Source organism: Aspergillus caelatus (genome assembly GCF_009193585.1).
Source record: "Aspergillus caelatus strain CBS 763.97 unplaced genomic scaffold BDV27scaffold_50, whole genome shotgun sequence".
NCBI classification, from domain to species: domain Eukaryota; kingdom Fungi; phylum Ascomycota; class Eurotiomycetes; order Eurotiales; family Aspergillaceae; genus Aspergillus; species Aspergillus caelatus.
In genome coordinates this window covers 79,994-93,604 of record NW_022475313.1, presented here as the reverse complement: position 1 = coordinate 93,604, position 13,611 = coordinate 79,994, and the positions used below count along the sequence as shown (strand labels likewise).

The following is a 13,611-nucleotide window of genomic DNA, read 5'->3' as shown; positions in this document are numbered from 1 at the left end:
CTATCTAAGTAAATGCATTGTGGCCATACGTATCGTGATTATAAGATACCAAAATCAGTCCAGTACTATTTCACTATCAAACATCATTCTACATACCGAGGTATACATTGAAATAATCGGTCATAATCATATGATAGGATGAAACATAATACCTGAAATTCCAACATTCCTCCCTTTTACTGGCTATGCGAATGTGATCTTCATACGCTCAGGACTCCAGGCAAACTCACCCGAGTCAACAAAGAAAGTGCTGCACGTCATGTTTAATTCCGGATAATTATCACATTCTGAAGTCGACCAACCGATGGAGGATGCGCTTTTCATCCGAAGAAGGTCGTGAGTCTCAGACAGCTTGATCATCATGAACTAGGGTTCCGGATCTGCGGGTGTTAACTCAGCAGTATATTCGGGCTTTGTATCAGGCTGAAGACGCAGAGTCAAAGGTAGTGCGAGGCATCAAACTAGCATAATATTCATCCAGCTCCAACGTCCTCCTACACCGCCACAAACGCTGCATGTTAGGCAGTTTTGGTCAAGTTTTGCGCCCACGCGTCTGGGGTTTGTTTCTTTCACTCCAGTGGCTTCTTGACCTTTGCACGTAGCATCTGATCGGCTTCCTTGAAAGAATATTCCTTTCAATTACCAAAAAGTGATACAGGTAACCAATTTTCAAAGTACTTTTCGCTATTGGGCATATCAAGTCCGAGGTTCAAGGAAGGAAGTTGACTGTAGCATCCGAATTGGGAATAGCGCCAACCCTGCCACCACATCAATTGATAAAATCGATCTCATCTTGAAAATCTACCGTCTTTCCAACCCCAAATAGACCAATCATCCAGGGGAAAACAGAATGCCACCTCGTAACCGCCCCCGACCACGAACCACATGGTGGATGCGCCTCCGCCGATTCATCTACACATTCGAGACACCACTCCACCTCCGTGGAACTTTCGTCCGTCTCAGCCACCAACACAAGTATCCATTCATACACAATGTGTAAATAATCTTAAATAACTGATTCGTCTGTATTAATGGAAAGAATACACTAGGTGAACGGCTACTATACCCAGTCCCAACCGAGATTAGTAGTAAGCTTGTAATAACAAGGCAGTTATTTTCGATGCCCTTACTGGATTTTCTTGGGGTCTGTGCTAAGTTCCCAGCCTCAACAGTATAACAACGATATTAAATAACGCGAACGACATACCATCTCCGGCCTAGTGACCGTGTCCCAATACATCAGTGCTACGTTGCCCTAGAGCACGGTCCGCTCTAGGTCGCCCCCGGTGCAACCCAGGAAATGCTGTGCTCCTTTGCCCAAACTTTGAAGGCTAGAGTAGGATGAAACTCAAAGGAAAAGTATATATAGGAAAAGTACGAATAAGGGCGGGTGGTTGGATGGGGATGTCGCCCTGAATAACGGTTTAGGGCTGCGTGTAAGGCATCTTTTCCTATCCTCTGCGCCAGTGTAAGGTTTGGGGCTTGGAAATGTGGTGCAGTGGTTCCGATTTGGGATGTTGCACGGGTGGCGTGTATTATTAGGCGATAGGGCACATGGTGTGGGTGTATAATAAATCTTCATGGTTAAGTGACGAAGAATATAGTACAGTAAGTACATCTTCAAATATAGAGGGATAAATGAGGTTAACTAGCGTAGGATCATCCACCACCATTCTTGGAGTATCCATCCAGCTTCCTTTTCGCCATTTGGGCCTTCCTTTCGCATGACCCCGATCTCTGTCATCCATTTCAGCAGGAGCTCGATTTCCCATGCTCCCATCGTAGGTTTGATCATGCTGGCAATGCTCGCGGCGCTAAGCCCCGGTCTGTTGGCAACACAACCCGCTACTGCCGCAACAGCCAAATCCCACAGTAGCTTGATGAAGCCACCGTGAATATCGCACCATATAGGGATTTTTTCTGGTACCCAGGCCACCCCGTTGTTCGTGGCTCGGGGCGGACAGGGCGCCGGAACATCGTTGAGTTCCTTCTCAATCGGGTTCCCGTACACGTAGTTTTCTTCAACTGGGTACAGCTCAACTCCGAAGCGGAGCTTATCCTTGTCTATTTGTCTGGTCAGGTAGCCACCCTCTGTCAACCCGTATTTATCGCGTGGAGGATCCCGCGGTCTCAAGATGACTCTGCGCGCGGCCACTAGGTTGATCATTGCTAGTATGTCGCCGTCTTCGGCATGATATTTAATCTCAAATTTGCCTTCGGATTGTAGTGCTGGGTCGAGCATATGCGTTTTGAATCTGGCTGCCCGTCGGAGCTGGGTGCTTTCAATCAATCGCTTGCGTCCCAATGCCTGGAGGAAGTGATCTGTGATGTCGAAGTTGCGGCCCGGCGTGATCCTGCCCCTGTTACCCATTGATATGATCCTCTCTGTTACCAACGAATCGATGGCGCTATCTATAAAATTGCCCATGTATGATAGTGCTTGCCGTGCCTCAGCGGGTCTGTATGCCTCTTCGGGAGTAACGACATTGGCCCGAATCCATGATTTGACCACTTCCAAGCGAGAAAGATCCTGCTTCCGAGGGGTAGGCGACTTGTGTTTATCGATCAGAGGGAGAGCGAATGGAACGCTCGCGAAAAGGTTACGCTTGCGATTGATGGTCAATGGCTGAGTGGTCTGATAGATATCATCCAGAGTGCTCGGCGGTTCCTCGCGAATCTCAAATACACTGTCGAATTGCTCTCTTGTAGCAGGGAGGTCCGGAAGAAGCTTTTCGGACTTGGGGACATCGAGCTGTGCGTTGGCCCAGTCGACAATCCATTCCCAATCATACCCCTCGAGATCATCGTAATTGATCGGAGGAACTTGGCCATTGGCGTATGCTTCAAGATAACGCTCTTGGAAGTCGCTCTGCATTTTCGCCAACTGGAGCCGGTTCTTGCTTAACACATACTTCCCTTTTGCTTGGATGAAAAGCGGATCATGGGCCGGAAAGCTGCTAGAAAAGAGCGCCCAGTCGACGACCTTACCTTCATAACCCCCAGCTAAGGCACGAACGACAACAATCGCAACCATGATCCTTTGAGTCAGCAAGTGCGGCAATTGATAACCAGTGCGATTCCGGCGAGCAGGCGCTCGAGACCCAGTGGGTTGTAATGTTGTATCGAACTCATCGCCAGCTGCCATTGATGCAGTGAGCTTCTCCAAGCGACGGTTCCGTGCTATTCCAGGGGCCATTGTCCGAGATATCGGGATTCGGTTAGGTTCGAGAAGCGTCATTGCGCCAAAAGTGCCAGGCTGCGCAGGCAAATCGGATTGGCGCCCCCTTTGTCTAGTAACCCTCGGCTCTAGCGGGGGGCGCGTTGGAAGCTCCGGTTCATCAATGTCAAACCGTATGTCACCCTGCATTGGAGCGCTATCAAAACTATCCTGCACAGTCTGGTTGATGTACCAAAGGTCTGCGCTCTTCTTGTCAAGCAGTCCTTCGTTTTGAAGTTCCCATCGCATAATCACATTCGTATCATAAAAGAACCGGTTCGATCGGGGGTCTGCACTTTCGGAATAGTCAACAGTGCGTCGCCGTGTCTGGCTAAACAAGTCGTCAAGTGAATGAGGCAGCTCGGGTGTTTTGTCGCTGAAGGTCTCAAGAGCACGCGGTGACTCGCGCACTTTCTTCTTCTGGTCATGCCTTGCAGCCCGCAGAGCAGCAAGGCCTCCGTCTGTTGAAAAGGTTCCTGTATTTGCATTGAACGTCTGCCTTGAGTTCATCAGCATCGCGTATGGAGCCATAGACGATATGGGAATCCAAAGGCGTTTCATTCTCCGGCCACCTTCGGCGGTCGAGCCGTCCTGCGCTTGAAGTACAGAAGATCGACGTCCCGCTTTGATCCGCTTTCTACCTTGGTTGGCTATTTGATCAGGTCTTGCAGCAGCAGTCATTCCAGGAATAGCAGAGTCTTGTGCCACCGGTCGCTGGAGTGACAAGAGTCGAACCACTTTTGAATGATTTTCTTTCCCTTCCCCAATCCTCTGCAGCAGTCGCCTCTGAACGCTCAGACCCTTCCTCTTCTCCTGGGCTACAACAAAGCCTGGTTTATACTGCAATTGTACTGTGAGCGCTGACTCGACAGGAAGTTTGGAATACGTGTTGGGGTCTCTGCCATCTTTTCCAAAAGTAACTCTCCTTGCGCCAGTCTTCGTCATTTCGGGATCGTAGTCGACATTATCTGGAATGTAATGGCGGGAGCCTGCAGCCAGCATCTTTTTCTGCATATCCATAACCAGAGGGTCATCCGGCCGCATGTCAGGTTTGATTATGATATTCTTTGTTACCATGACCCCTTTGTTATCCTTGCCACTAAAGGTTAATTGGCGAAGCTTTCCAGCATCAATTATGTGTTTCACAGTTGCTTTGATCGTACGAAGGTCGGGGGTTTCTTTGTACTTTGTCTTCCTCCACGCAGTCGCGAATGGGTACCAGATCTCAGTTCCCATGGGGAATGCCCCGCCAGCTTTTTCGACGATGTCCAAGATGATCTTTCGCCGAATGAAACCGACAGACCCTTTCTTTTCCTTCACATTTTCTCTTGATTTGCTGTTCTCAGCCAGTGCTTCCATATTTATCGGGGCTCCGCTCAAACCATTGGCATCCTTGGGGTGCTCCAAGGGATTGGCGTTGACTTCTTGGCCATGATTACTCTCTAGAACAGCCTGAGATGCCGGTGTCATGTTCATTGCAGTTCTATCTGTCTCGGCAGTACTTTCCTCTGTCTCCATTGGTGTAGAGCCATTTAAGTCGCTAACAGACGCTTGATCTGCTGGGGGGTTGTCTTTAGCGCCTGTAGCGTCTTTGTTTCCCTCATTTCGGACTGCTTCGCGAGGCTTCTTGGACGGTGTCTCTAGGACCTGTGTCGCATGAACGTTGCTCTCTCTTAGACTTTTCTCAGTTATAACACCTTGGCTAGTTTGGCTTGGTGACTCAGCCCTCTTCCGTTTCAATTGCTTTCCTTGGGTTTTATCATCGTTGCCAACGTCAGACTTATCCTGTGTCGGGTCTCCAACTGGAGCGCCCTCGGCATTTTCGGTATATGTCATAGGAACATTATTAGACTTAGTAGTAAAGTCGGTAATGCGTCGCTGTTTTGCAGTGCGCATAGTCGCTGGGCTAGGTCCAAGTTTAGATGTGGGCTGCCTTGAGTGTCTTTTTATACCTCGGGAAGGTGTGGCATTCATATCTTCAGGTGCATCCATGGCCTTGCCCGTCGTGGCAGGTGTGGGAACAGGTGTTTCTTCGACAGTCTCTTCGACAGTCTGTTCCCGAGAGTGCTGTTGTGATCCGCCGCCTTGGCCGCCTGTTTCAGCCTCTTCAGTAAACCAGGGAAAAGACAAAAGCTTCGGGGACTTGAATACAGCAATCCGACTGATCCTTGGACGACCTTGTCTTTTACCAGTTGGTCTTCGCCTTCCACGTGGTGTGACATAAACTCCAGAATTCGGACGTTTAATCAACAGAGCGCTGTACTCCGTCCAAGTCTCATCCAAACCAAGAGCTCTAAGCTTCTCGATCTCAGACATTCCTTGGAACTTTTCAGACTCATCCCTTGGTCCTTTTCGACGTTTAATAGTCGAGACAGGGCTTCCTAGGGCGCTATCGCCCATCTCTGAATCTGATACATCTAGACGTGCTCTTTTCGGTCTGATCGGGGTTACTATGTCAGAACCTGCAGCAAGCTTTCTACTTCCCGCTGGCGCTTTGGTTTGCCCACAGTGGAGTGCTAAGAATTGTTAGTGCTTTAGATAACAACATCGTTCGTCAGGTTTAGAGCAACCCACCGTATGTTCCATCTTTAAGTCGAATTGCTGCGGCGTCAGTGTTGGTGGCATTGTAGCTTGACGGGTCCACTGCCACTATGCATTCCAGAAGAGAAACATCGCCGTTTTTCACGAGCTCTTTCGCAGGGACAGCCACGGGTAGTCCATACTCGTCCAGCTCGGGCAGTGCGTCAACAGGTGGCGCACGAATCTTGTCCACCTTCGGATTTTTCGGGGTGAATTCAACAGCTTCCCAGGCTGACTCGCCCGCCTCAACAAGCTTTGCAAAGTTTGTTGCGGTGAAATGGTTATACTGGGTTATAGTGCGGTTGAGTACCGTGTCTCGTACAATAGCCAAGTGGCGTAGGTGCAACGGTTGTGATAGCTGCCAACATTCTACCAGGCGACTCATTGTGTTCTCCAGTGGGCGACGGTAGAAACCACCAAAGCATTTCCTGATGATTTGCTGGAGGGTAGGTCAGATTACATTCCTTCAGTGATGACAGGTAGTTCCTTTTTTCTTTTCTTTTTTTTTTTTTTTTTTTCCTTTTGTTTCTTCAATCTAACGCACCTGGTTCATAATACCCTCAGTCCCCGCATTTTCAACAACGTCAAGAATCAGGTTGTGGATTGTCTGGTCTGGAGTCCAGAGAGGAAGAATCCGACCAGCTTCATCTGTATCCTCTTCTCTTTTCATCACATTGAGCGTTTCACCATTATTCAGCAGAGGAGATTCCCTGGTCGCATCAGTGGGCTCTACATCTTCATCAAGTTCCGCATTATCATCCTGCTCCAGATTAGTTGAGATGCCTCGACTGAATTCATGGAACAGCTCCAAATCCTTTTCAGTCGGTTCTCGTATAAGCTTCACGCAAGCAAAATAATGTTTATCATTCTCAGAAAACTGCGACATGGCCTTGACACGCTTTAAGACACCTATGCGTTCAAATTTCCGCAGAGCACGAGAGAGGATACGCCACCGCCATCTATCGGCAAAGCCGAGGATTTTCTTAAGATCGACACGGGAAATGATCTCATGCTCCCGAAGGATACTGAAAAGCTGCTTGCTGAATTCCTTATAGTCGATCACTTGTGGTTGCCCCGAGGATTGATTTTTTGTCACTTCTGTAGATGATTGCTCTGTTTGCATAAATTTACGTAGGGTGCAAAGACTAGTTCGGGTTGATTTGATCTGGATAGCCCTCTTCTCAATGTAGCCTTTTTGCTGCAGTTGGTCAGTTCGCTTGGGGACTGAGCGCTTGTCTTGGCCGCTCAGTTTCACCAATTCAGTTTGAGCAATACCATTTGACTTGCGCGATGCGATGATAGATAGTAGAGCAAATTCTGTAGCAAGAAGTTTGTTCTCGTCCGGTTCATGGCCTGTGATGGCAAGCCATGTCCTCTCCTTTGAGACAAAAACACGGATTGGGTGTTGGGCAGTATGCTCAGAGCCGGGTGCATCATTAACACGGCGTTCTACATCACTAAGACTCAGAGCATTGCATTCTCTATTTTCGCCAATAGAAACTTCAGGGTTTCTTGCTAACCACGACCAGACTTTCTCCTGGAATCTGCGGTCGACAACATGGCTGCGGGTGGATGCATCCTGTGCAGCCTTGGCATAGAAAGTATTGATGAACGTCAAGATATCGGAAGGAGAAGCGCCTGGAGTATGTTAGTCTGCTTATACTTCTGATGGTACATCCAATTGTGTTATTTAAATTTGAAAATAAAAAGAGAGTTTTGATCCAAGCGCCAGCAGAAGGAGGATGCAGGGGTTTGGATATCAAATTGCCAAAATTAGAGTCGGTGCTGCAGTAGTGGACCCTCGCAACAATAACACAAAGAAAGACCACAAACTGACCTTGATCACCGCAGAGGGCAATCTCTGCCAGGAGAAAATCAATCAGTTCTCGTAGACTAGGGGCCATCCTATTTACATGGCTTAATCGCGGCCAATAGGTAAGGGAAGGGGTGGGATAAAAAATTTTGTCGAGTCCCCATTGGATCTCAACTCATCACCTGGGCGATAATCTCTCCGTCGAAAAAAGAAATTTGACAAGCCTTTGACACGTTGAGCGCGAGATTCGAACCATCGCCGTAGAGCGAAAATTGTGTGCAGCAAATTGGTGGGGGTGGCGGGTCTTTCAGCACGTGATGTATGCCATGGTTCTCAGGCACCAGGTGATATAATTCATTCATTTCCGAATGAGGTTAAAATATGATAGTAGCACCTCTCAGTCCCTTCAAACTAAACGAGAAGGGCTAAAAAGATAAGAATTCACCAGCTGTCCACCAATCCAAGGCAGTTCAGGATACACCATCAGTGTTACTTGAATTCGCTGCACAATATACTATCATAATTAGTCATACAGCATTCGATTTCTCGGCATAACGCACCTAATGCATCATTCGAATGGATCGTCGCTGATCGGCCGGCTAGACCGGGTTCGCCGTATACCTTATCCAAGTTCCAACTTTTACCTGAATTTCTGCAGAACGAGCAATTCAACAAACCGAAAAGCAAAGAATTTTAGGATATTTATTCGACTCGTGCCTGGTTCAATAGTGATAACAGATTTCGGTCTGCTACATCGATTCATCCGAACATATCCTTGACAAGTCGATCAATTCTCGAACTCAGGTATATACAAGTAGATACTTTTTGAATCGGCACTGTCATCGGAAGTTCGGCGACAATCAACCGCCGATAACAATATACGGAACCAATAATATCCAAAACTCTCTTCGAATTTTTGATCCTACGGAAAATAATATCTTAAGCACTCCGATGATCAGGCAGGTATGAACAGTGTAAGGTATTTTATGGTTATTTGTCGGAGGGAAAGGTAATCAGAGATGCTTGTTGTTGATGATGTTGTTCCTCGGCATACCGCCTTGGACATTTAACTCATTAACCAAACATACACTTTGTATTCTCATACCGATGTCAAATGACATCACGGGGTCCCGGTTACGTCAGGCACCTTGATTGTTCAACCCAAAATGCGGAAAAAAGTCTAATACTTTACAGCCAGACCGAAAAAGAAATAACTCCATGCGTTTCCGGTTCTTTTTCTCTTTCTCGACCTTGAACAATCTTCTACCATTTTGATGCACTCAATAAATTGGTTGCATCCCAAATAAAACTATCACCAATCCCAACGCGCATGGACAGCGGCAATACTCAGCCCCGTTCCTCGCCACTCACACTCGTATCATTTCTACCATTCTTCGATCACACCATGAATCTCGTTGCATGACAATCTCCCTTTCATTGATCTCGTTCAGCAACAATACTTGCCGAACCCCAATTAATCTCCGTATATCCTCACCATCGCTAGGGATATAGCGATGGAAGAAGGAACCGCCAGTACCAACCCTTTAGAACCTCCGCCGCTCCCTTACTCACTACGGACACGAAAGAAGTCAATCGCATTTTTCTGGATATTTTTCGTTTTTGACACCCTCGCTCAACCTGTGGCACTCTACTTCGGTCTGTGGTATGGCACAAACCTGTCGCATAATTTAGGTATGTCCCTTGCATAGTGTTTACTGTATACACAGACATGGCATACGTGCTAACCAACTCGTGCAATTAGTTTTTACCATTGTGACAGCTGCATTAGGAGGAATTTCTGTATTTGAATACTTCTACCGGCTCTACAACTTATTCCGAAAGGATTCTCGCGCTCGGCCGTTGAATGCACGGAAATCATGGGTAGGCTTGATCAAAATACCCCGAGGGTAGAATATATCGGGAACTGACATTCCATTCGCAGCTGGACTTCTTCCATATTAATTTCACCATTGTCTGGTTGATCCTCGCCGTTGAACTTATTGTGTAAGTTTTGGAAGCTTTCACTGTTCGGATGCTTGCTGTTTTGTATACTAACAAGAAACCAGAGGAACGGTCCAGGAGGAACCCTATGGTAACGTCCCCTACCGTTTATTGCGCTCACCCATACTTACATATCTATAGTGAGACTAGTAGCTATGGTCCTCCCGAGCGTCATGTTTTACTTCGGTGGTGTCTACTTGGCCCTCGATGTTCTCCGTGTGCTAGGGTTCAAGGCCCCTTTCCGGATTTCCTCGACCCCAAAGGGCTCTACGATGCCCACGGCTCTCTATGTTATGATCGAAGATGTGGTAGCAGTGGATGGGGGCGGGGGCCAGAAATACCGGTATGCGCTTCGAGTCCGGTATCTTTCCAGCCCATACTTCCGCCGGATGCTCTTTCAAATGAACTGTTTCTGGGCCGGGGGCTCTATTGTTTTCGCTGCTGTCATCACTGCAATTGTCTTTACGACACCAAAGCCTGTTGCGTACACGGTAAATCGCCCATTCCGCTGTTGGCGGTTTATTATATGGAAAGCTGACGAACATTTTCTTCATAGCTTGGATGGTCCTTACCATTCGTTTGGGCCGGCGTCTGGACGCTCATCACCATCCCGTGGGTCCAAAGTGATCTTCGTCGCGAGAAGAAAGCATGGGCTGAAAACCGCGGCCAAGGAGGCATTCCCTATACGGATGATATTAGCGCGCCGGCTGATCGGACTCGACTCGAGTCGATACACGAACATCTGTGGCCTTGGGGCCGCGAGAAAAACAAGGAACAGCCCTCGACGCAATCTACCCCGTCTGACGGCCATTCCAACGTATGATTCAATATTTTGCGTGACAAAAAGGCGCTAGTTGTGAACAGCAAGGTTAACGACGATATGCTTTAAATCCCACATGTATCCAATGTATTCTATATAGATACCCTAGCTCTAATGTATTCAGGTCAATGTATATTTTTGCCCAATGTTTGCGTCTAGTTGATAATGAGGCTGCTAGCCAATCTTGACATGACCACTCCCGTCAGAATCCGTCGTATCATGAACGGTTAAGGAGTCAGTCACATCGAATATCAGCCGGGTCCAAAGCGGCGGATGGTTCCGCAGGGCATCAGAACGCGCCGGATGCCCACGCGCATGAGCTTGGCATTAGCAAATAGGGATACCAAGCAAGGAACTAAGGTTACCAGACATCGCACTGGTTCGCCCGCTTTGCAAAACCGTTGGCTATATCCAGAGACTCCAATATCTAACCCCTGGGTTTAAGAGGCCCATCACAATGCTGGAAAGTGAGTTCAACTCTTCGGCCGCAGAGCATAGAACCTCACAGGAAGCAGCTTGAAATTCTTCGGGAATCCGAGCTGCAATTCAGACGTGACAACAATCAACCCGGCCTGCTTGAAAATCTCTTTGAACTTCTCATCCGTCCTTGTCACGCTACTATCCTCGTCATCATACATATCATTTCCATTGGGATCAGTCGATTGATTCTCCTTGACTATCACAATTCCCGTCTCTGTCAAAGATTCGCGACACCGCACAAAGTACTCGGCCAACTGGACATCCGTTAAATGTCCGACGCAGAATTGAGTCCAGATTAGGTCATATTTCTTCTCTGGATACCACCCCTCCAACCCGACGGTATAAATATCGCCCACGACACCAGAGCGCTTCAGAGCGCTGTCACGTATCACCTGGGTGAATTTCTCGACCGGCTCGACTGCGTCCACAGTTTCGCATACGTCCTTGAGGAACCCCTCCGTTACGCGCCCCACCCCCGCACCGCAGTCAGCTCCCAGCTTCAATTTCCCTTCGGTGGTGCAACCGGGCACCAATCGTCGGACCTTAGAAAGAAAGCTTTTCGAACCGCGTAGATCAATGCGTGTATACCATGGGTAACTCCCCAGCATACCCAGCATGGTATTGGAGTTGGCAGCGACGCTGTTCCAGTATCGGATGGAAGCGGCATGGTCGATCTTAGAATCTGGGGTTATCATCGCGGGTTTCTCCGAGTTGGCCTCGCCGGGCCCCGATGCGACTGGTTCAGAAGCCATCGCGACGGCTTGTCACTAAACGAGTTCCTCTGCCGTGAATGTAGCTTCTCAGTACCCTTGGAGATTTTTTGATGAGAAATCACGGAATTTCCGTCGGCTTATGTAATCTATTCCGGGAAACTGTACACTGTGATTGGCCAGAATCGAGGCAGTTACTGTCAACATACATTCACGACGAGTCTACCAAGACATATCAACATTCTCAAGCAGTAGAAGAATCAGCAGCAGAGATGGACGAATCGCCGGGTGAAGAACATCTCGCCTTCACAGAATGGGCTATCTCGAAAGGGATCGAGATCAATGGCATAGCGCCAGCTCGATTCCCCGGCCGCCGGTTAGGAATGATTGCAACGAAGACCATAGAAGTGAGTATGTCAACAAACATAACCATACAACCTTGCTACAATGACTGACAAGCCATTACGAGAAAGGAGGGAGAAGTTATGCTCACCGTCCCACAAACGGCGATGCTATCCATTGACTCTATCCCGTCTTCATTCGTGGATCTCTTCCCCGAGGGATCAACCATCCACGGCATTCTAGCCGCATATCTCACGCACGGGGACGTCAAAACCCTGAAAGAGATAGACGCCTGGCGCAACGTCTGGCCAAACTGGCAGGAGCTCGAAGATAGCACGCCTATACTATGGCCAGCTCATCTCCGACGGTCTAATTCGGCCTTTGAAGATGATGGGGGCAATTCCTCGACACCAAGTCTTCTGCCCCCTTCTGTATCTGGGCTATGGAATTCTTTCGAAAACGTGCCCGTAGGCGTCGACTACGACACCAGGTATCAGAACATGCTCGCGCAAGAGGAAAAGCGACTCAGACACGCCTGGGAACAGGTTCTCTCCGTGTTCCCTAAAACGGAGTGGAAGACATTCGCATATTACTGGCTCATCATCAACTCAAGAAGCTTCTACTATATCTCCCCCGGCAAGGACGAACCGGAGGATTGGAACGACGCCATCGCCATGGTTCCTTATGCTGATTATTTCAATCACGAGGATAACGCGGTTAGCCCACTCATCCTTTCACTTACTTCTTAACTTCCCTACCTAACAGATAAAAAGGCATGTGAAGTCAGATTCGACCATATCGACTACACATTCCGAGCAACCAAACGATACGGTAAAAATCGACCCCAACCCCATTTACCTAAACTACGGTAGAAGAATATTCCCAAATGAAACTAACCATCCCCACAGAAAAAGGCTCAGAAATCTACATGAGCTACGGCGCCCACTCGAACGACTTTCTCTTCGTCGAATGTCAGTTCCCCTTGCACCACTCCCAATTATCTCCATCTAACAAAAAGAGAAATCCATAGACGGCTTCTTCCTCGACAACAACGAATCCGACTCAATATACCTGGACGACATAATCTTCCAAGACCTAACAATAACGGACAAAAAAGAATTAGTCCATCAAGACTGTTTCGGGTACGTCAACGTCCCACTCTCTCACCACGGCCCCTCGCCATCCCCCCATCCCATTTATACTAACAAAAAATCCCCAAAAAAGCAACTTCGAAGTCACAGAAACTGGAGTAACCGCCAGTATCGAAACAGCAGCCTGTCTCAAATACATGTCAAAGCGGGACTTCCGGATCTATATCGAGGGCCGGTCGAAACGGGCCTTCGATGCGGAGAAATCGGCAGAGGTGATTCGGGGCTGGATTCGGGTTTATCTTGAGGAGTGTGAGAAAACGATGGAGATTATTGGGTCTATGTTGGAGAAGTTGGGTGGGTCTCGGAGACGTAGTAGTGATGGGAAGAAGTGGGAGAAGGGGAGATTGGAGATGTTGCTTAGTAGGTGGGGACAGATTAAGCAGATTTGTGAAAAGGCTATAAGTGCTGTTAGTCAGAGTGGATAGAGATATATTTGGTTTGTTTCCGTATGATGATGACGGGCTTGTGATTGGGTTCTATAGATAAGTTATTCACTC

General features: G+C 48.1%; 5 protein-coding genes across 5 annotated transcripts; 3 read left to right on the top strand and 2 right to left on the bottom strand.

Moving 5' to 3' along the window:
* Nucleotides 1-1,648: 1,648 nt before the first annotated feature.
* On the bottom strand, nt 1,649-7,701 carry BDV27DRAFT_155883 (putative TFIIIC transcription initiation factor complex subunits Tfc3; the record flags this gene model as incomplete). The annotated part of the gene is made up of 4 exons (XM_032072228.1): nt 1,649-5,733; nt 5,792-6,236; nt 6,342-7,435; nt 7,635-7,701. 4 exons carry the CDS (start codon nt 7,699-7,701, stop codon nt 1,649-1,651), a joined length of 5,691 nt encoding a protein of 1,896 aa, XP_031929582.1.
* Nucleotides 7,702-7,877: 176 nt separating this feature from the next.
* BDV27DRAFT_125212 (uncharacterized protein) lies at nt 7,878-8,545 on the top strand. The gene has a single exon (XM_032066277.1). It carries the CDS (start codon nt 8,174-8,176, stop codon nt 8,387-8,389), a length of 216 nt encoding a protein of 71 aa, XP_031929581.1. The 5' UTR covers nt 7,878-8,173; the 3' UTR covers nt 8,390-8,545.
* On the top strand, nt 8,525-10,567 carry BDV27DRAFT_125211 (uncharacterized protein). Its single transcript, XM_032066276.1, has 7 exons — nt 8,525-8,748; nt 8,805-9,302; nt 9,373-9,491; nt 9,553-9,614; nt 9,677-9,702; nt 9,753-10,102; nt 10,168-10,567. Exons 2-7 carry the CDS (start codon nt 9,125-9,127, stop codon nt 10,432-10,434), a joined length of 1,002 nt encoding a protein of 333 aa, XP_031929580.1. The 5' UTR covers nt 8,525-8,748; nt 8,805-9,124; the 3' UTR covers nt 10,435-10,567.
* On the bottom strand, nt 10,462-11,663 carry BDV27DRAFT_143584 (N-terminal protein methyltransferase; the record flags this gene model as incomplete). Its single annotated transcript, XM_032070127.1, has 2 exons — nt 10,462-10,536; nt 10,938-11,663. The coding sequence occupies 2 exons, from the start codon at nt 11,661-11,663 to the stop codon at nt 10,462-10,464; spliced, it is 801 nt and encodes a 266-aa protein (XP_031929579.1).
* A 443-nt stretch (nt 11,664-12,106) lies between these two features.
* On the top strand, nt 12,107-13,539 carry BDV27DRAFT_143583 (uncharacterized protein; the record flags this gene model as incomplete). The annotated part of the gene is made up of 5 exons (XM_032070126.1): nt 12,107-12,679; nt 12,737-12,794; nt 12,836-12,934; nt 12,994-13,105; nt 13,188-13,539. 5 exons carry the CDS (start codon nt 12,107-12,109, stop codon nt 13,537-13,539), a joined length of 1,194 nt encoding a protein of 397 aa, XP_031929578.1.
* Between the last annotated feature and the right edge of the window lie 72 nt (nt 13,540-13,611).